This window comes from Mobula birostris, chromosome 6 (genome assembly GCF_030028105.1).
Source record: "Mobula birostris isolate sMobBir1 chromosome 6, sMobBir1.hap1, whole genome shotgun sequence".
Classification (NCBI taxonomy): Eukaryota; Metazoa; Chordata; class Chondrichthyes; order Myliobatiformes; family Myliobatidae; genus Mobula; species Mobula birostris.
Window position 1 is genome coordinate 173368876 of NC_092375.1, and position 22845 is coordinate 173391720.

The 22845-nt window shown below is 41.5% G+C and overlaps 1 protein-coding gene across 1 annotated transcript in view; it reads right to left on the reverse strand.

The window, feature by feature from the left end:
• The window catches only part of kalrna (kalirin RhoGEF kinase a), a 734185-nt gene that overhangs the window by 306612 nt on the left and 404728 nt on the right, over positions 1–22845 (reverse strand). Inside the window, exons 14-16 of the mRNA XM_072261937.1 lie at positions 19841–20036; positions 12939–13105; positions 3149–3268 (exon numbers count right to left, since the gene is read on the reverse strand). Coding sequence (XP_072118038.1) covers positions 3149–3268; positions 12939–13105; positions 19841–20036 — 483 coding nt within the window. The remainder of the gene's footprint in view (positions 1–3148; positions 3269–12938; positions 13106–19840; positions 20037–22845) is intronic.

Here is a 22845-nt window from a genome sequence, read left to right on the forward strand (position 1 = left end):
GGTTGTGAGGTAATAGGTGAGGACAAGAGGAACCTTCTCCCTGGTGGTGCTGATGGAAGAGGAAGGGAAGTCCCTTTCTTTTAAGAAGGAGGACATCCCTTTCGTTCTGGAATGAAAAGCGTCGTACTGAGAGCAGATGCAGTGGAGACGGAGGAACTGAGAGAAGGGAATGGCATTTTTACAAGTAACAGGATGGGAAGAGGTATAGTCCAGGTAGCTGTGAGAGTCACTGTGTTTATCATCGACATCAGTAGATAAGCTACTGCAGATTCCAGCATCTGCAGATTTTCTCTTGTTGGTGATCTTACTGTTGTTCCAAGAAAGTGTTACATGAAGTGATTAAAAAAAAAATTAAACTTAATAAAAAAAAAACAAACGTAATTGAAATTCAGGGCCAACATACTGCACAAAATTTACTTTCATTTTGTCCAGGGTCGTTCCTACATCTAATGTGGCAATGCAAGAAAATTCCTGGAGCTGCAGTAGTGACTGCTAGTCTTACACAGAGAAAGACTCAGTTATAGTACTGAGGGCCTGTTTGAGCATATCCTTGGTTTGTGGTGGGAACTTGACCCAGCTAGGACCACCCTGATTTCCTAGCCCACAACTTCTAATCCTGTCCTCAGATGCCAACTCTACGGCTGCATTCTGATCCAAATCCAGAAGCTAACCCTCGTTACTAAGCATCACTAACCCAATCACTCTTTCAATCTCAGGTGGCTAATGCCACATCTTCAGGCTTCTTTCCCCAGAAGTTAAGGCAGCATGGTAATGTGGTGGTTAGCACAGAACTTAACAGTACCAGCGTCCCAGGTTCAATTCCCATCGCTGCCCGAAAGAAACATAGAAAGATAGAAAGCCTACAGCACAATACAAGCCCTTCGGCTCACAAAACTGCCAAACATGTCCTTACCTTAGAAGTTACCTAGAGTTACCCATAGTCCTCTATTTTTCTAAGCTCCATGTACCCATCCAGGAGTCTCTTAAAAGACCCTATCGTTTCTGACTCCACCACCGTTGCCAGCAGCCCATTCCATGCACTCACCACTCTCTGCATAAAAAAACTTACCCCTGACATCTCCTCTGTACCCACTTCCAAGCACCTTAGAACTGTGCCCTCTCATGCTAGCCATTTCAGCCCTGGAAAAAAGCCTCTGACTATCCACACGATCAATGCCTCTCATTATCTTATACACCTCTATCAGGTCACCTCTCATCCTCCGTCGCTCCAAGGAGTAAAGGCTGAGTTCACTCAACCTATTCTCATAAGGCATGCTCTCCAATTCAGGCAACATCCTTGTAAATCTCCTCTGCACCCTTTCTATGGTTTCCACATCCTCCCTGTAGTGAGGTGACCAGAACTGAGCATAGTGCTCCAAGTGGGGTCTGACCAGGGTCCTATATAGCTGCAACATTACCTCTTGGCATTTGAACTCAATCCCATGATTGATGAAGGCCAATGCACCGTATGCCTTCTTAACCACAGAGTCAACCCGCGCAGCAGCTTTGAGTGTCCTATGGACTCGGACTCCAAGATCCCTCTGATCCTCCACGCTGCCAAGAGTCTTACCATTAATACCCTATATTCTGCCAGGTATTTGTACATTCCTTCCGTGACTGCAGGGTTTCCTCTGGGTGTTCCAGTTTCCTCCCATGGTCCAAAGACATACTGGCTGGTAGGTTAATTGGTCATTGTATATTGTCCTGTGAGTAGGCTAGGATTAAATTGGGGGATTTCTGACTGGTGTGGCTCGAAGTGTGGTTGGAAGGCTGTATTGCAATAAATTAAAAAAATTCCCTGCACCCTTGTTCAGTTCCAGGTGAACCCGAATCCCCTCATTACTTTTGCAATGGTAGACCATATGAAGGAAGATTTCAGTGTGCATAATGCTTTAGACCTCAAACACAAAGCAGAGAGCACTTGATCAAAAAATTTCTTTGCTCATTGCAAAGTGAGAGCTAAATGGGAAGCCAATATCTAGGATGAGCATTTGTTGCAGAGAGCCTGAACACATGGACTATTATGAACTAAGCAGGAAGAATCAGCACAAATTTGAAGAAAGAATGTAAACATGCCACTGAGACAGGCCACTGCACTCTTCCACCTTGTTTCAACATCCAGAAAATCACCTCTGGGTAGTATCTTGTCATCTAGCATGTTTGAGGCCCATAATCCTCAATTCTTAACAATGAAGAAGCGAACGCTACACTATAATCTAGTTAGTTCTATGTAGTTATAATTGTGAATGATGTTAACACAGCAAAGATGCCCTGTAATACAAATCATTTTGCTCAGCACCATTTTTTCTGTACCCTTCATTATATCAATGAAGAAAGAAGTTTAAAAGCAGTTTATTTGTGTAGCATGATTTAACTTCAGAGAAATAAAGCAGTAGTAGGGGTTGTTGGGGGAGAGATGTGAAATTTCCAACATGAAATTCAATTTGAACTGGATATAAAACTTCAGCAAAATGTTTGCGTTTTTGCAAAAACTGGACTTTTGAACTATTGATGTCAAAAATAACATTTGCTGAAAATTTGATTTAGAAGTATTTAAGAGCAGTATGTAAGGAGAGTGATACTTACAGTAATCATTTTGTGTAAATATATCAGTACATCTTGTGCAGTGATCCCATCAGAAATTCAGGGGAGGGGGAGAATGATTATGTTCTTTCATGGATCAGAATATGTGTTTATTAATTGGCATCTCATTTTATGAGTTAAAGAAACTCAACTTACTTTGACCTTGAGCTGCTCCTTCTGCAGCACCAACCAGAACTTCACCAAATATGTGTTACAAAATCCCCTTTAGATATGCAAATTGAATCATACTAAAGTTCCAGCCAAATTTTTGTAGTGGATCAAAAACAATTCTGAGGAAATGACCTGCAGCTTCACATTACTTGTTGAAGGAATTTTTTTGTTTTTTTGGTTCGTTCCTACATCCAAGCCAACTGCTGAAGTTCACTTGAAAAGAAAAGTGAGACTTCATTGTCACAGTTCAAAGCAAGGAGAAAACGCATGAAACGTCAGAAATAGTTCTGGTCTTGATTGCTGCTTCCCACTGAATATTGCCAACAAATCTTCTGATTGCACAGAACAAAATAGAAACCTCACAATTCAGCTTTGATTCAAAAGTATGTATTACCTCTATGGCAAGCTGAAATTGCTCATGTTCTCGTTGAAGCTGTTCTGCTTCTGAAAGTGAGCTGGCATTAACAAGGCTAGCATTGAGCATAGATTCCCCATTTCGAATCCAGCCTAATACCTGCAGGAGAAAGAAAGCAAATGGAAGCTCAATATGACTTCAACATAAAGCATTTTAAGTACAGAATGTTCTTTGATTTCCCTTTACACTGGTTAAGAAACTGCTGCCGGGAATACGACAGTCTACGATGCAGTGTTATGTATAATCCAGGAAATGCAGTCAATGCACCATAGTCAATAACAATCCTTTAGGGGATCACAGATGTATGCTTCAGTCACTCTTTTGATGAAAAGAAAAAGGATTAAAGTTGCAGGATTGTCAGGATTACTATTTGTCCAGAACAACTATATTGATTTCCAGTACTGCTACATTATCATTACAGAGTGATTCATTGCATGTTATATTAGAGTGAGATACACATCTAAAGAAAAGTAATGCTGATAGTTCAGAACTTATCCCTGTTATAAGAGGATTAATAAATAACTAGCCAATTGCAAACATGGATTACACTAATGTTTTATGGAATCAAAATCATTCTTAATGCACGGCTAGCAGAAAGGAGTATCAATTTCTTTTGTGACAACATATATAATAATATTCATTTGGAAACTGCAGTGTTTGGAAAAGGAAGGCTGACGGTTCCCTAAGCCATTTCAGTCACATCTGGCACTCTTCAGCCCATGGCTGAAACCCTGAATCTGATTCCGCAAGGCAGAGCACAGGCAAGGATGTTTTAGAGTATTTAACCATCTCAGCCACTTAAAAATTACTTTCCATTCAACCACACTCCACTGTTGTACCAGAAAGTCACACCGATATAAGAAACTTAAAGGTTTAGTTCATATAACAAAACTGGTCAATTACTGTACGTCACTCAGTTTAAGAGAAAAACAAGGCTATTGACTACTTAGGCAGAAACTGATCTATGTAGTATTGAACAATTTATACACAGTTATGTCACAGAGCTCAACTTAATCATCTGAATAAATCAATAGACAATAGGTGCAGGAGTAGGCCATTTGGCCCTTCGAGCCAGCACCGCCATTCACTGTGATCATGGCTGATCATCCACTATCAGTATCCAGTTCCTGCCTTATCCCCATAACCTTTGATTCCACTACCTTTAAGAGCTCTATCCATCTCTTTCTTGAAAGTATCCAGAGACTTGGCCTCCACAGCCTTCTGGGGCAGAGCATTCCATATACCCACCACTCTCTGGGTGAAAAAGTTTTTCCTCAACTCCGTTCTAAATGGCCTACCCCTAATTCTTAAACTGTGGTCTCTGGTTCTGGACTCACTCATCAGCAGTAACATGCTTCCTGCCTGCACCGTGTCCAATTCCTTAATAATCTTATATGTTTCAATAAGATCCCCTCTCAGCCTTCTAAATTCCAGAGTATACAAGCCCAGTCGCTCCAATCTTTTGACATATGATAGTCCCGCCATCCCGGGAATTAACCTTGTGAACCTATGCTGCACTCCCTCAATAGCAAGAATGTCCTTCCTCAAATTTGGAGACCAAAACTGCACACAGTACTCCAGGTGTGGTCTCACCAGGGCACTGTACAGCTGCAGAACGACCTCTTTGTTCTTATACTCAACTCCCATTGTTATGAAGGCAAGCATGCCATTAGCTTTCTTCACTGCCTGCTGTACTTGCATGCTTGCTTTCAGTCACTGATGTACAAGAACACCTAGATCTCATTATGCTTCCCCTTTTCCTAACTTGACTCCATTTAGATAATAATCTGCCTTCCCGTTCTTACCACCAAAGTGGATAACCTCACATTTGTCCACATTAAACTGCATCTGCCATGCATCTGCCCACTCACCCGACCTGTCCAAGTCACGCTGCATTCTCATAACATCCTCCTTACATTTCACACTGCCACCCAGCTTTGTGTCATCCGCAAATTTGCTAATGTTACTTTTAATTCCCTCATCTAAATCATTAATATATATTGTAAACAGCTGCGGTCCCAGCACTGAACCCTGCGGTACCCCACTGGTCACCCCCTGCCATTCCGAAAGGGACCTGTTAATCGCTACTCTTTGTTTTCTGTCAGCCAGCCAATTTTCAATCCATGTCAGTACTCTGCCCCCAATACCATGTGCCCTAATTTTGCCCACTAATCTCCTACGTGGGACCTTATCAAAGGCTTTCTGAAAGTCCAGGTACACTACATCCACTGGCTCTTCCTTGTCCATTTTCATAGTTACACCCTCAAAAAATTCCAGAAGATTAGTCAAGCACGATTTCCCCTTCGTAAATCCATGCTGACTCGGACCGATCCTGTTACTGCTATCCAGATGTGTCGTAATTTCATCTTTTATAATTGGGCATCTTTCCCACCACCGACGTCAGGCTAACCGGTCTATAATTCCCTGTTTTCTCTCTTCCTCCCTTCTTGAAGAGAGGGACAACATTAGCCAGCCTCCAATCCACAGAAACTGATCCTGAATCTATAGAACATTGGAAAATGATTACCAATGCGTCCACGATTTCTAAAGCCACCTCCTTAAGTACCCTGGGATGCAGACCATCAGGTCCCAGGGACTTATCAGCCTTCAGACCCAACAGCCTATCCAACACCATTTCCTGCCTAATATAAATTTCCTTCAGTTCATCCATTACCCTAGGTCCTTTGGCCACTATTACATCTGGGAGATTGTTTGTGTCTTCCCTAGTGAAGACAGATCCAAAGTACCTGTTCAACTCGTCTGCCATTTCCTTGTTCCCCATAATAAATTCACCCGCTTCTGTCTTCAAGGGCCCAATTTTGGTCTTAACTATTTTTTTCCTTTTCACATACCTAAAGAAGCTTTTACTATCCTCCTTTATATTCTTGGCTAGTTTACCTTCGTACCTCATTTTTTCTCCATGTATTGCCTCTTTAGTTACCTTCTGTTGCTCTTTAGAAGTTTCCCAATCCTCCGGCTTCCCACTCATCTTCGCTATGTTATACTTCTTCTCTTTTATTTTTATACTGTCCAATACTTCCTTTGTCAGCCACGGCCTCCCCTTACTCCCCTTAGGATCTTTCTTCCTCTTTGGAACAAACTGATCCTGCACTTTCTGCATTATTCCCAGAAACACTTGCCATTGCTGTTCCACTGTCATCCCTGCTAGGGTATTGTTCCATTGAACTTCGGCCAGCTTCTCCCTCATAGCCCCATAGTTCCCTTTGTTCAACTGTAATACTGACACTTCCGAGTTTCCCTTCTCCCTCTCAAATTGTAGATTAAAACTTATCATATTATGGTCACTACCTCCTAATGGCTCCTTTACCTCGAGGTCCCTGATCAAATCCGGTTCATTGCACAACACTAAATCTAGAATTGCGTTCTCTCTGGTAGGCTCCAGTACAAGCTGTTCTAAGAATCCATCTCGAAGGGACTCCACAAACTCCCTTTCTTGGGGTCCAGTACCAACCTGATTCCTCCAGTCTACCTGTATGTTGAAGTCCCCCATAACAACTGTAGCATTACCTTTGCAACATTTTAACTCTTGATTCAACTTACACCCTACATCCAGACTACTGTTTGGGGGCCTGTAGATAACTCTCATTAGGGTCTTTCTACCCTTAGAATTTCTCAGTTCTATCCATACTGACTCTACGTCTCCTGATTCTATGTCCCCCCTCGCAAGTGACTGAATATCATTCCTCACCAACAGAGCCACCCCACCCCCTCATCTGTGTTTTATTTATCATTTGTGTTTTATATTTAACCTGGATTGTTGATGTTCAACACAAAGCAGGTGTATCTAATATGTGAGTAAAATTAGTTGGGGAATTTTTTTCCAAGATGAACCATTGTTGTTACCCTTTTGAAGCAAGTAAAAAAAAAACTTGTTTATGGGTTGGTAAATGAGAGTTTCTGACAAAGATCATGAAAAACTGTAGGGTTAATTGCAGACATTTTTAACCTCTCCCTGCTTCAGTTTATGGTTCCCATGTGCTTTAAGATGACCACTATCTTCACAGTCTAAGAAAAACAAGATAACATGCCTTAATGACCTTTGCCTAGTGGCTCAGGCATCCACCATCATAAGTTGAGCCTCCTAGAAAATGTCAATCCATTGCAATACGCCTGCTGCTGAAAAAGGAATACAGCGGACATCATCTCCCTCAGCGTACACCCATCTCTGGAGCATCTGGACAATGAAGACACTTATGTCAGACCATTGTTTACTGACTACAGCTCTACTTTCATTACTATATTTCCAAGCAAACCCATCACCTAATTTTTCACCATGGGAGTCAACGCCTCCCTCTGCAACTAGACTCACAATTTCCTGATCAACAGACCACAATCGGTAAGGATAGCCAGCAATGTTTCCACCATGACTATTTTAAACAGTGGTGCTTAAAATGCTTGCATCCTCAGCTTACTATTCTACTCTCTGTACACTCACAACTATGTGGCCATGTCTCAAATAACAATGAGACAAAATACAGGAAGGAGATAGAGAGATTAGTGACATGGTGTCATGTCAACAACCCTTCCTTCAAAAGCAGCAAATTGAAAGTGCTGGTCATTGGCTTCAGGAAGCAGGTGCAGTGCAGATGCTCCTGTCTTCATGACTGGTGCTGAGGTTGAGAGCTTCAGTGAACATTTTGTTTGCTCTAGTTCATCCATGTAGATGTCATGACCAAGAAAGCTCTCCAAACCCTCTAATTCTTCAGGGGGCTAAAGAAATTTGGCATCTCTCCATCAACTCCCACCAGTTTTTACTGATGTACAGAGAAAGCATCCTATCTAGATCCATCACAGTGTGTACAGGCAACTGCTCTGCACGTGACCTCCAGAAACTGCAGAGAGCTGTGGGCACAGCTCAGCACGTCACGACACTAGCCTCCCTTCAACGGACTCTGTCTATACTACTCACTGCATCAGTAAGTAGCCAACGCAATCAAATTCCCATTCCGCCCCATATATTCTCTCTTCTCCCCTCTCCCATTATGCAGAAGACACAAAAGGCTGAAAGCATGAAACATGAGGTTCAAGGACAACTTCTATCCTATTGTTATAAGACTACCTTATAGGCCCCTAGTACAATAAAATAGACTCTTGTCCTCACAGTCCCCCTCATAATGATCTTGCACCTTATTGTCCACCTGCACCGCACTTTCTATGTAGCTGTTGCAACTTATTCTCCATTCTGTACTTGAGGTAGTCAATACCTGTTCTACCTCAATGCACTAAGTAATGATTTGATCTGTATGAATAGTACACAAGGCAAGCTTAAAACTGTACCATAAGACCATAAGATAAAGGAGCAGAAGTAAGCCATTCGGCCCATCCAGTCTGCTCCGCCATTTTATCATGAGCTGATCCATTCTCCCATTTAGTCCCACTCCCCAGCCTTCTCACCATAACCTTTGATGCCCTGGCTACTCAGACACCTATCAATCTCTGCCTTAAATACACCCAATGACTTGGCCTCCACTGCTGCCCGTGGCAACAAATTCCATAGATTCACCACCCTCTGACTAAAAAAATTTCTTCGCATTTCTGTTCTGAATGGGCGCCCTTCAATCCTTAAGTCATGCCCTCTCGTACTAGACTCCCCCATCATGGGAAACAACTTTGCCACATCCACACTGTCCATGCCTTTTAACATTCGAAATGTTTCTATGAGGTCTCCCCTCATTCTTCTAAACTCCAAGGAATACAGTCCAAGAGCGGACAAACGTTCCTCATATGTTAACCCTCTCATTCCTGGAATCATTCTAGTGAATCTTCTCTGTACCCTCTCCAACGTCAGCACATCCTTTCTTAAATAAGGAGACCAAAACTGCCCACAGTACTCCAAGTGAGGTCTCACCAGCGCCTTATAGAGCCTCAACATCACATCCCTGCTCCTATACGCTATTCCTCTAGAAATGAATGCCAACATTGCATTCGTCTTCTTCACTACTGACTCAACCTGGAGGTTAACTTTAAGGGTATCCTGTACGAGGACTCCCAAGTCCTGTTGCATCTCAGAACTTTGAATTCTTTCCCCATTTAAATAATAGTCTGCCCGTTTATTTTTTCTGCCAAAGTGCATAACCATACCCTGGGACATGTGACAATAATAAACCAATTCCAAGTTCAAGTTAAAAATCTTTAATTTTCTGAAAAAAGCTGTATTTCACTGAACTATTAATGCAAATTAACATATGGTAGATTTAAGGAAGAACAGTGTAGCTGCTGCTTGATCTAAGACTGCTTGGAAATGAAGCTCGGGGTGGGGGGGGAGTGCGGTGTTAATCCCGTAAATTGCGCCTTCCAGTTCAATCCAAAATAAAGCTTCAAATTCAGAGAAATATATTTGATCCTTTATTGAGAAACTAACAAAACAACAAAAAATCTTGAAGATAAATCAAATGAAGCTAGAACTAGCAATATAACAAAATAAACACTCTTGGTTTAATAAATGTACTTAAGCTTTCTTCAACGTAATTAAGCTATTTAAGCAAAGTGGTCAACAAAAGCGATTATCACCTGCCTCACTCCCCAGCTCAAATTGAACTAAAGACAAAAGGATGAATATGTAACCAAAAAATTCATTGCTTTTACCATGCCCCCACCCACGTGACCAACTCCCATAATAAACGAGCAAAACGTATTACAGTGCATATGGAAAATTGATACATGGCTCCAACAAACAGACTAATCAATGTTTTGTGGGTCATCCATTATCTATACATAATTTGTTTTAGATTATTGCTGTAGACAAGGATAATTTGTCTGAGCCAATCATAGGATTGAAATGTCTATACAAATAGGATCCAAACTTTTAATGCTTGATTCAATCACCAGATTAGAAGTCTGCAGTTCAATTTATAATCTAAGTTTGTATTTTTGCACAGTACCAAGTGTATTGCTATGTTTTGTCTTGCTAGCTAATGTTAAATTAAGGTTTTGTCTGTTTGTTCAGATGAAATCAGTCTGCTGTTTTCTTGGCCAAGAATCCAGAGCAGTAGAGGACAAGAGTTAAAAAGAGATGGGAAAAGTTTAAAAGAGATAGAACACTATGTTCTTTGTAATCTTCTCTCAATTAGCATCACAAACAAGATAGTTGGTTATGCATCACATTCATCATTTGTGTTTCCTTACTCAAAACATAATTCACTGATTGCGAATCAATCTGAGATATAATTAGATTGTGATACTGCATGAATAATGCAGCAACTCATCCTCTTTTAAGTCATATATCATATGACTTAAAGTTCTTCATCACGTAATTATTCTCAGATTGCACCCTGTTCTGTGCACTGCACTGCACCATGAAAGCTCACGAACACCCCTATTTCCTCAGAAGCCTAAAGAAATTAGTCATGTCCCCATTGACCTTTACCAACTTTTACCAATGCATCACAGAGGGCATCCTATCTGGATGGATCACGGTGTGGTATGGCAACTGCTCTGCCCAAGACTACAGGAAACAGCGGATAGTGTGAACACAACTCAGCACATCACAGACAACAGCTGTCCCTCATGGACAAAGTCTATACTTCTTGATGCCTCAGTAAATCAGCCACCATTATCAAGAAACCCACCCACCTTGCACATTCTCTCTTCCCCTTTTCCAGTCAGGCAGAACAAACAAAAGACTGAAAGCACATACCATGGCGCTCAAGGACAGATTCTACCCTACTGGACTCATCCATCACATAAATGTAATTGCAAAGGAAGCACAACAGCCCCTCTACTTCCTTTGGAGATTCAGCATGACATAAAAAGCCTTGACAAACTTCTATAGACGTGTAGTGGTAAATGTATTGACTGGCTGCATTATGGCCTGGTATGGGAACACCAATGCTTTTGAGTGGAAAGTCCTATAAAAGGTAGTGGCTTTGGCTCAGTACATCATGAGTAATGCCCTCCCAATCATTGAGTGCACCTATCTGAAACACTGTCATAAGGAAGCAGCATCCACCATCAAAGATCCCCACCACCCAGGCCATGCCCTCTTCTTGCTGCCGTGGTTGAAGGTACAGGTGCCTCAGGAATCGCACCACCAGGTTCAAGAACAGTGACAACCCCTCAACCAACAGGTTCTGAACAAAAGGGGATAACTACACTCAACTGCACTTGCCCAATCATTGAAATATTCCCACAAACATTGATCTCAATTTCAAGGACTCTTTCTCTCATAATCTCAAGTTCTTGTTATTTATTTCTATTTATTTGTACTTGCATTTGCACAGTTTGTTGTCTTCTGCACTATAGTTGATCTTCCATTAATCCTGTTACAGTCACTATTCTATAGATTTCCAAGTATGCCCGCAGGAAAAGGAATCTCAGGGTTGCATGTGGTGATATATATGTAAACTAATTATAAATTTTGTTTTTAACTTTTAAACTTTGATTATAAAGTGAATTAGGACAACTGGGAGACCCCATGAATAGTCCTTGATAAGAAAATCCCAAGGCGTTTTATAAATACATTAGGAGCAAGAGCTGTGCTCTCGAGTCCTAGGCTCTCGCACTACAGGAAACACCCTCTCTACTCCTACTCTGTCTTGGTCTTTCAATGTTCAATAGGATTCATTCAGATCTCCCCCTCATTCTTCTAAACTCGATTGAATACAGGCTCAGAGCCAGTAGATGCTCCTGATAGGTTTGCCCTTACATTTCGAACATCATTCTCATGAATCTCCTCTGGATCCTAGCCAATGCAAGTACTTCTTTTCTTAGATACGGGGCCAAAACTGCTGACAATACTCCAAATAAGGTCTGAGCAGTGTCTTATAAAGCTTCAGTATTACATCCTTTCTTTAGCAATCTAGTTCTTTCAAAATGAATGTTAACCTTTTATTTGCTGTCCTTACTACTGACTCAACCTGCAAGTTAACCTTTAGGGAATCCTGCACTGGAGCTCCCACGCCCCTTTGCTTATCTGATTTCTGAATGTGCTCCGTTTAGAAAATAGTCCATGCCTTTATTGCTTCTACGAAAATGCATGACCATACATTTCTTGATCTCACAATCTACACTTTATGATCTTGCTCCTTATTGTCTACTTGTATTGCAGTTTCTCTGTAGCTGTTGCACTTTATTCTGCGTTCTGCTATTGCTTTAGCTTGTTCTACCTCAATGCACCATGTAATGATTTGATTTGTGTGAAAAGTATGCAAGACAAGCTTTTCACTGTATCTCAGTCCATGAGATAATAATAAACCAATTCCAATTCATGCAAATATAATTATTCATTTTGATGTTTAATAGAATTTGTTTTAGAAAATATCATACTTGAAAAAGAAAAAGGAAAATCATTATGTCCTCACTGTACTATCCTGTCACATCTTGGATGATTGAAATGGATCTGTTATTGATGTAAACCCAGCACTAATCTAAAAATAAAGCAGGATGGGGAAACTTCTAATTGTCTTGCAGTTTATATGAGAGTCCTTCAAAATGATAATAGCCAGCATATTGATGTTTCTTTACACTCTCTGGAATCTCCTTGTGGCATTGGTACCATGGTGTTAGACAGAGATTGAAAATAGAAATTATCAGGTGATCTGGGCACTCCTGTTTTACATACAGCCAAAGGGAAAACATCCAAACTCCACGAAAATTGACCGGAGGTTGGAACCTGGTCATTGCAGCCATGAGACTGCAGCTCTAATAGCAGTGCCATTTCGCTCACTGATGTGCCTCACCTCAAGCTTAAAGCTAAAATGGTAGAAACACTTCAGAGTAACTTCAGCCTAAGAAATCACTCTTCACTTACTTGTTTAACCTCCGCCTGCAGATGACGGAGTTGTAAGCATTGCTCCAGGCGCTTCTGGGTCTGATCAGCATTCAGCTCAAGCTCTTGCTGCTTTTCATGAAGGAATTCCAGCAGTTCCTGAACTTGTGTTCCTAGGTCCATATCTTTATCGCATGCCAGTTCAATTCCTGATTAAAACAAACACATTTCATTGCTTATTTACAAATTGTGCCCTTCTACTACCTCTCAGGATCTGAATTCACTTTATTTCCGTTACATCGAAAAGAAGCAATAGTTACTGCAACAGAATTTCCCTCCTCTCAGACCTGTCAGATTGAAGGGTCACTTCCTGTTCTCAAGCCCACCTAGTAGTGGATAATAATCCCTCGAGAAAAGAAGTCACAAATAAAACTGTAATGAGCTCTTTGGGCCTGTAGGGGTGCCGGAGAACATCAAACTCCAAGGATTTTGGACCACTTGAATTGGTTAATTGTTGTTTAATGAGATTCAGTAAGCATTTAGAGTTTGCCTTGTGTTTTTCTTGAGTGACTATCTCTTTATAATGCGGTCTCCTGGTATTTTCTGTATAAGCTTGTTAAGTTTATTTTGATAGGCTCGGGATTCCATGTTACATGCATTATTTACACAGATGCCCAATTAGCGCTAATTGTGGGGTCATGGTTTTGAGAACGTCACTTCTCGTGGTGGCAATAGGCTGAGTCACTGACACTGTTTTGGAATTATTATGAATAAACTGTCATCACTATCTCTACATCGGAGTCTGTCTTCCCTTGGTACTTGGGTTCCGACATTGCCAGTGCACCATTGTGACAAAAACTTCATTTTCATAAATATAGGACATCATTCCAGTCGGAATGTAACTATTCCCTTTTTCATAATTGGAGATATCCTTCCAGAGGGAGGCAATTTAATTAATTGGAGGGATAAACTCTTCTCAGGCTTCCAGCTGGGTACAGGTATCAGTTATAACAGATCCCTTCAGGGATTCCTGGTGAAGGTGGCGGAGTTTGTTATCAAAATATTGGTTATTATCAATACCTGTACCCGTCTAGAAGCCCAAGAAGAGTTTATTCATTGTCATATACCAAGAAAGCACTAGATCCTTTTCAAATTAATTGTACTCTACACCTGATTAGCCTATCCACCAAGGTCCTAAATCCTTCTGTCCTAGATAGGCATAATGGTATTCAAGCACAGTATTAATTAATTTTAAGGCTCAGGCACCCTTTACTGACTGTTACTATTTAATGTTGACATACATTATGACCATGGAAGTGACGAAAGATCTCTGAAATACTTGGTGTTCATGTAGCATGGATAGTGTTTCATTATTTTATTTTAAATCTGTTTTCTAAAATCAAATGATTTTTTCAAAGGATATGTAAATGCTCCAATTCAGCACACAAGCTGCAACACCATACCCCATAGCAAGTATGATGTGCAAACTCATCCATTTTCAATGCTAGACAACTCAGCAGTTCCACCACAATCACAGTACAAAATACCCAGTATGTGCACTCACTGGGTTCTCAGCTCTTAATGGAGTCCATTACAGAATGTACAAACTTACAAATGCGAAACATGAAAAACACAAACATTTCTGTAAACATTTTTTACGGCCAGAGACCGGTCACACGGGACAATCCTTAATAGAGTATCAATCTTACAATCATTCTTCACAAACAATTTTGCCTACAGTACCCTGTATTCCCACATGAAAAAACTAGTTTAGCATACAGTATTTCGAAATGTTACAACTTTAACAGTCAACAGTTTCCCCACGTTTTGTGACGTCTTCAGTGCTGCTGCTACTTATGTTAACAGGTAAATTAAAAATATGACCCATCCCGTGACTTAATGACCTTGGTCTCAACTTTTCCCTCCTTAGAAAGATGAGTTGTCGATACCACTTGAACAATAGCCTCACAGAAACACATACAATACAGTCATTGTTACTATTGCAGTTTTCTTTGAGCATGGTTTGCTCATATTGAGTGGTTAGTATAGCCGAAACACTCTTTCATCTCTCCATAAAACTACTTCTTCGTCTTCAACCTGCACGGACTTCTCAATACCCCAGATCTCTCAGGCCAAATCTTTAAAAGCAGCTTGTTTGGTTGTATTTTGCATCACTTGTTTCTCCACTTTCACTCCTTTGCTGAATGCTCCTCCATTCATTAACATTTCATTAGTACATCCTGCTCAGTGTGGTCCTGTCCAGCAGCTTAGGGAAAATACTAAAAGATCAAATGTGAGAAAGTGCTTCTTCACTGCTTCCTTTAAGCTGACCTTTCTGCTTCTCGATTTGAAGCTAGGTGATCAGGAGAAGCAACATTTTGTTTTATTCTTTTGTTCTTCAGGAATCAATGCAGGTTATTTATTTGAATACGACTAAAAAGTCTTTGTATGGCTAAAGTAATCTTAACTTCTTTGTTACATATTCTATATATCTCATTTGCTTTCCTGGTATGTTCTTTCAAGTGCCCATCAATACCGCTCCTTTTCCATGCTAATTGTTATGGATTTTCTGGCATAGTCTTACAAGCCATGTCCATGCCTGGGGTGTTGCTTCTGCAGTCCTGACGTGCCACACATCTATTAGCGAGGTTTTCTAAATTTTTTTGTTCCTGCCAAATCAATAGACTAATCCTTTCATACTTACTATATTCAAGTACTTTGTATATAGTTTTTTTCAATCATCCCCTTCTGTAATTTAATGATAATCTGGTAAGTTTCCCAGCTGCTAAGGTGGGATTCAAGTTCAGGTTTTGATATCAATTTTCCAAAACTCCGGTTTCCCATTCAGAAGTTACAAAGCTAACTGTAACGACATGATAATTAAGGGAGGAGGGATGGGGTGCAGGACGGAGGGTGTAAACCAGGGGTCCCCAACCTTTTTTGCACCACGGATCAGTTTAATATTGACAATATTCTTGCGGACCGGCCGACCAGGGGTGGGGGGGTGGTGTTAGGGTTGCCAATGAACAAGAGTAGCAGTCAAATACAGGACACTTGTGTTTGCCCCGAGAAAGACTACCATGACCATGAAGCCTTGAGCGGGCCCCTGTGTGCGCATGCGTGCACGTGCCGATTTTTTTCTACAAATCGTTTTTGGCAATTCTGTTCAGTGAAACTACATTGTACATACATTATTTCTACTTTATATAGGCTGTGTATTTATCATATCATTTCTGCTTTTACTATATGTTAGTGTTATTTTAGGTTTTGTGTTATTTGGTATGATTTGGTAGGTTATTTTTTGGGTCTGGGAACGCTCAAAATTTTTTCCCATTCGAATTAATGGTAATCGCTTCTTCGCTTTACGCAATTTCGGCACAAAAGGTTTCATAGGAATGCTCTACCTTAGCGGGGGAAATATGGGACACGGGCGGTCCCGAATGGGACAAGCCAATTTAGCCCAATATACGGGATGTCCCAGCTAATACTGGACGGCTGGCAACCCTGGGGGGGGAGGTGTTAATCATGACCGGAATGTAGGTGATAAGTCAACTATAAGTCACTTATAAGTGGCTAATACACTCAAGTTCGTTTCTAAAAGGGTTTATCTAATGAATTTAATATTAAACACACAGCGAATATTTTCCTCACACGAATATAGTGATAAGTCAATTATAAGTCAATAGCACCATAACATTTTAAGTAACGTTTGGATATTAAACACACAGCACATATTTTCCCTGTATGAACATATAAAATCATTGCAACACACCAATATCGCTGTATCAGTGGGAGCCCCGGGTTTGTTTCCCTGCAACAAGACGGGACCATCGAGGGATGATGGGAGACAGCGATACTCGAAGGGGTTTCCTTATGTCCAGTCTATTCTGCAATTTAGTTTTCGTTGCATTCATTACAGAGATATGTTGGAAATGGAAGCAACATTTTCAGTGCTTTTGTGGCTATCTCAGGATATTTGGCCTTGACTTTGATCCAGAATGCCAGCAGAGATGTTATGTCAAACATACTTTTCAGCCCGCAGTCATTTGCAAGCTCGAGGAGATGATCTTCTTCCCGCGCTAACATGGATGACACATGCGTTCAAGTTCAACAGTGCGTGACAGGGAATGAGGAAAGGTGCATATCACCAAATCATATCATTTCCTCGCGGCCTGGTGGTTGGGGGCCACTGGTGTAAACTACTCAATGAAGTGAAATACAGGGAAAGATATTGAGGACTGGGCACTGTTCTGCACTCTGTTAGTGATTAACCTTGTACTAGCTCAATGCGCTGCTGCAATGAATTGACCTGCATTTTCACTATGCCTGAGTACAGGTGACAATAATAAACCAATTTACTAATTTGTCAATTAGACAAACTCTAGACTTGAACTTGGAGCATAAATTTTTTCTGAACCCAAGGGGTTTGTTGCAAAGTATGTCACGTAAACCTTTCAGAGTATTCGGAAAGTCAGGTTACTTTTATATGGATACATCTGTCGATCCTGAATTTCATTATCTGGGGGATCGAGTTCAAGAGCCATGAGGTATTGTTGCAGCTCTGTAAGACTCTGGTTAGACCACACTTGAAGCAGTATGTTCAGTTCTAGTCAGGAATGTGGAAGCTTGAGAGAGGGTGGCAGAGGAGATTTACCAGGACGTTACCTGGATTAAAGAACATGTTTTATGAGGAAACATTGAGTGAGCAAAGAGTTTTTCTCTTTGGAGTGAAGAAAAGTGAGAGGTGATTTGCTAAAGCTGTACAAGATGATAAGAGGCACAGAGAGAGAGAGTGGAGCCAGCACTTCTTTCCCAGAGTGTTAATTGCTAATATGAGAGGGCATAATTTTAAGGTGATTGGAAGAAAGCATAGGGGGAATCAGAGGTAGGTTGTTTTACAAAGAGAGTGGTAGGTGTGTGGATTGCACTGCCTGGGGTGCTGGTAGAAACAGGTACATTAGGAACATTTAGAAGGCTCCTAGATAGGCACGTGGATGAAAGAAAACTGGAAGGCTGTATGGGTTAGATTGATCTTGGAGTAGTTTAAAAGAATAGCACAACATCATACAAAATGATGCTGGAGATATTGTAATGAGAGATGCAGAAATGGCAGAGGAACTGAATGCGAATTTTACATCAGTCTTCACAGTGGAAGATGTCTGCAGTATATCGGATATTCAAGAGTGGCAGGGAAGTGAAGTTTGTGCAGTGAAAACTGTGACTGAGAAGGTGCTCAGGAAGCTTAATGATCTGAGGGTGGATAAATCTCCTGGACCCGAAGGAATGCACCCTCGGGTTCTGAAGGAAGTAGCTGGAGAGATTGCGGAGGCATTAATTATGATCTTTCAAGAATCGATAGATTCTGGCATCGTACCGGATGACTAGAAAGTTGCAAATGTTACACCGCTATTTAAGAAGGGTGGGAGGCAGCAGGAAGGAAACTATAGACCTGTTAGCCTGACATCAGTGGTTGGGAAGTTGTTGGAATCGATTGTTAGGGATGAGATTATGGAGTAACTGGAGGCACATGACAAGATAGGCCAAAGCCAGCATGGTTTCCTGAAAGGAAAATCCCACCTGACAAACGTACTGCAATTCTTTGAGATAATTACAAGCAGGGTAGACAAAACAGTTGCAGTAGACGTGGTGTACTTGGATTTTCAGAAGGCCTTTGACAAGGTGTCGCACATGAGGCTGCTTAGCAAGATAAGGGTCCATGGAATTACAGGGAAGTTACTTGCATGGATGGAGCATTGGCTGGTTGGCAGAAAACAGACAGTGGGAATAAAGGGATCCTATTTTGGCTGGCTGCCGGTTACCAGTGGGGTTCCACAGGGGTCGGTGTTGGGACTGCTGCTTTTAACGATGTATGTCAATGATTTGGACTACTGTATTAATGGATTTAGTTTACCGGTGATACAAAGATAGGTGGAGGAGCAGGTAGTGTTGAGGAAACAGACAGACTGCAAAGTTTAGGAGAATGGGCAAAGAAGGGGCAAATGAAATACAATGTTGGGAAGTGTGTGGTCATGTACTTTGGTGGAAGAAATAAACGGGCAGACTATTATTTAGATGGGGAGAGAATTCAAAACGCAGAAGTGCAAAGAGACTTGGGAGTCCTTGTGCAAGATACCCTAAAGGTTAATCTCCAGGTTGAGTCGGTTGTGAAGAAGGCAAATGCAATGTTGCCATTCATTTCTAAAGTATGGAATGTAAGAGCAGGGATGTGATGTTGAGGCTCTATAAGGCACGCGTGAGACTACCCTTGGAGTATTGTGTGCAGTTTTGGGCTCCTTATTTTAGAAAGGATATACTGACATTGGAGAGGGTTCAGAAAAGATTCTGAAAGGGTTACCATATGAGGAACATCTGGCAGCTCTTGGGCTGTATTCCCTGGAGTTCAGGAGAATGAGGGGGATCTCACTGAAACATTCTGAATGTTAAAAGGCCTGAACAGATTAGATATGGCAAAGTTATTTCCCATGGTATGGGAGTCTAGGACAAGAGGGTACGACTTCAGGATTGAAGGACACCCTTTTAGAACTGAGATGCGGAGAAATTAGTTTAGTCAGAGGGTGGTAAATCTGTGGAATTTGTTGCCATGAGCGGGTGTGGAGGCCAAGTCATTGGGTGTATTTAAGGCAGAGACAGATAGATTCTTGATTAGCCAGGGCATCAAAGGGTGTGGGGAGAAACTAAGGGAGTGGGGATAACTGGAAGAATTGGATCAATGCATGATTGAATGCCAGAGCAGACTCGATGGGCTGAATGGCCTACTTCTGTTCCTATACCTTACGGTCTTATGGTCTTAGTATGGGCCGAAGGGCCTATACTGTACTGTTCAATGCTCTTGTTGAATAATGCTGTGGAATGAATCACATTTACTCATTTTGTGATACCCATTGTAAAAAAAAGACTTAAACAGTGAAACTCTTCTGCAGTACCTGATGCTTGCACTTCCATAATGTATTGATGTAAATCTTGGCCCTGCTGAATTACATCAAATGTCATATTGTTCATGGCCAGCTTCCGTTCTGTGTGTCGTTGCAGCCGCTGTTCAGCTAAAGTTAGGTCTTCTGTATTAAAGTCATTCATTTGCCGGAGAAGATCTTCATTCCAGGCATCTAACTCTCCTGTTACCTGATGATGTATCACAAAAATAGACAAGTGATAAAGTTTGTAAGAATAATTTGCATTATTCTGAAGATGGTCATTAAAGACCTAAATTTTCTGCAAAATTCATAAAAGTAAATAGTTTCCTATTGAATGAAGTTTTCCTTCTTTGTAAGTTTAAGCAGTTGAACACTTATACTATATAAGGTAAACACTTACAAGAAAATCCTAATTAGATTCAAAGTTAAAAGAGACAGCAGGTCGTGCTCAAGAACCAGTGTTGTGAGATTGCTGTTCGGTTATGTTAACATACGTTCAATACAGATTGCAGAGAGAGTTGGAGACAGTTCCTTGTGGAGTTTACTTGCCAATTTCTAAAAGTAAGCTGAGCCCTTTGGGTTTGGCTGCAGAGCGGGAGATTACTAGGGTTTTTTGTAACATGGCAAAGGGGAGGTGTAAGTGGCGTAGCCATTATGTGTGTGGGCCAGGGTTAGAGAGGGATGGTTTGGCTCAACAGACTTAGGCAAGAAAAGGTGGCAGCTACAAGTAAATTTCTAGTTTTTATCTCTTTCTTTGTCTATCAACACATAACTAGTGTGTTGAGAATAAATCCAGGGTTTGTAAAGTGTTCTTCTTGAGATGTGAGAACCCTGGGAGATCTCGAGTCTTCTTGATAACTACATCTGCACGAAGTGCATCGAGCTGTAATTCCTTAGAGGCTATGAACTGGAGCTACAGTTGCATGACCCTTGGCTCATACGGGAGAATCAGGAGATGAAAGATAGAAGTACAGGGAGGTAATTATTTCTAAGTTACAGGAGACAGGAAGCTGGGTGATGGTCGACAGAGGCAAAGGGAACAGGAAACCAGTGTCATTCCCCTCAATAATAAGTATATCGCTTTGGATACTGTTGGGGTGGATGACCTAAGAAGGGGGAAGCCGTAGTGACCGAGTCCGGCTCTGGGGCTGAGGAGGGAAATAGAAGAGAAGGGGACTGCAGTAGTGATAGGGGATTCCATAGTTAGAGGACCAGACAGGAGACTCTGTGACATGAAAAAGACGTCCGGATGGTATATTGCTTCCCAAGTGCCTGGCTTAGGGATGTCTCGGATCAGGTCCACAGCAGTCCAAAGCATGAGTGGGAACAGCCTGAAGTTGTGGTACATATTGGTACCAATGACATAGGTAGGAAAAAGGATGAGGTCCTGAAGCGAGAATATAGAGTAGAAAGCTGAAAAACAGGACCTCAAGGACCTCAACAATCTCTGGATTGTTGCCAGTGCCACATTCTAGAGAAGGCAACAATAGGCTCATGAATGCTTGTCGAAGAATTGGAGCAGGGTTCAGTGTTTTAGATTTCTGAACAATCATAATTACATCTGAGGAAGGTATGACCTGTTACAGCTGAACTTGAGCGGCACCAATATGTGGGCAGGTTTGCTAGAGCTGTTGGAGAGTGTTTAAACTAGTTTGGCGGGAGGATGGGAACTGGAGTGATAGGGCTATGGATGGGGCAGTTGGTATTGTGAGCAGTGTTAGGCCTCTTATCTAAAATGGATGTGCTGGAATTGGAGACAGTACAGAGAATGCAAGGGTTAACACATGGTATGAGGAGGGTTTGATTGCTCTGGGCTTGTACTTACAGGAATTTAGAAGAATGGTGGGGGAGGATGGGGGAGGATATCTCATTGAAACCAATTGAATATTGAAGGGCCTAGATAGAGTGAATGTGGAGAGGATGTTTCCTATAGTGGGAGAGTCTATAGCCAGAGGGCACAGCCTCAGAACAGAGGGACATCCAGTTGGAAGCGGGACGAGGAAGAATTACTTCTGCCAGAAGGTGGTGAATCTGTGAAATTCATTGCCACAGACAGCTGTGGAGGGCAAGCCACTGGATATATTTAAAGCAGAGGTTGATAGGTTCTTGACTGGTCAGAGTATCAAAGGTTATGGGGAGAAGGCAGGAGAATGGGGTTGAGAGGGATAATAAATCCAATATAATGGAATAGCAGAGCAGATTTGATGAGCTGAATAGCACCACATGGTTATTCAGCTGTGGTATAACTGTTTGTACTATAGCATTCTTGTTCTGACATTGAATGCTTCTGTCAATGAAAGCAAATATCCCACATGCCTTATTTAGTACTTTGTCTGCCCGTGCTGGGAACTTCAGGAATCTGTGAACTTGTACACCCATGTTTCTCTCTTTTACAATATTGTTAAAGATCCTACAGTTCATTGTGAATGTCCGAACATAATTATGAATATAGGAGACAAAAGCAGAGGTGGCCTATTAGGTCCCTTGTACATGCTTTGCCATTCGTTAATTGGCTTTTGGGTAAAAGGGGCTTGTTAGCCTGGTTTGGCAGCTCATCCAGGAGAAGGAAAACTCTGATCTCAAACCTCCTTGTTTTGGGTACACCTTGTGGTTTTTGGGATAAACCCTGAGAAAAATCTGGAGTTGGAATCCTTAAGGCAGTCCTGCATTGAATTCAATGCTGACTGGCAACTCTTGCGGTGCTGGTGCCAAATGGATCAGTCTCTTGCTGTTCTTCTTGATTCATTAGCTGCGTAGAAGGGGGAGCCTGCTGAATGCTCCATATTGTACTGCCCCGGTTTTCATAAGAGCTTGTGTATCGACTGAACGTAGACAGCTAGGACGAACCTTCCATGTTTAACCCCAACTAATGGAGGGCCTTGATGAAAGGCTTATCTTTCAATTCAATGTCACTTTCCCGTACCATTTCAATATCCCTTGATTCCCTTAACAATCTATAGATCACTAACTTAAATTTACTGAAGAGGTGTCCATAGCCACTTTGACTCAATCCCCAG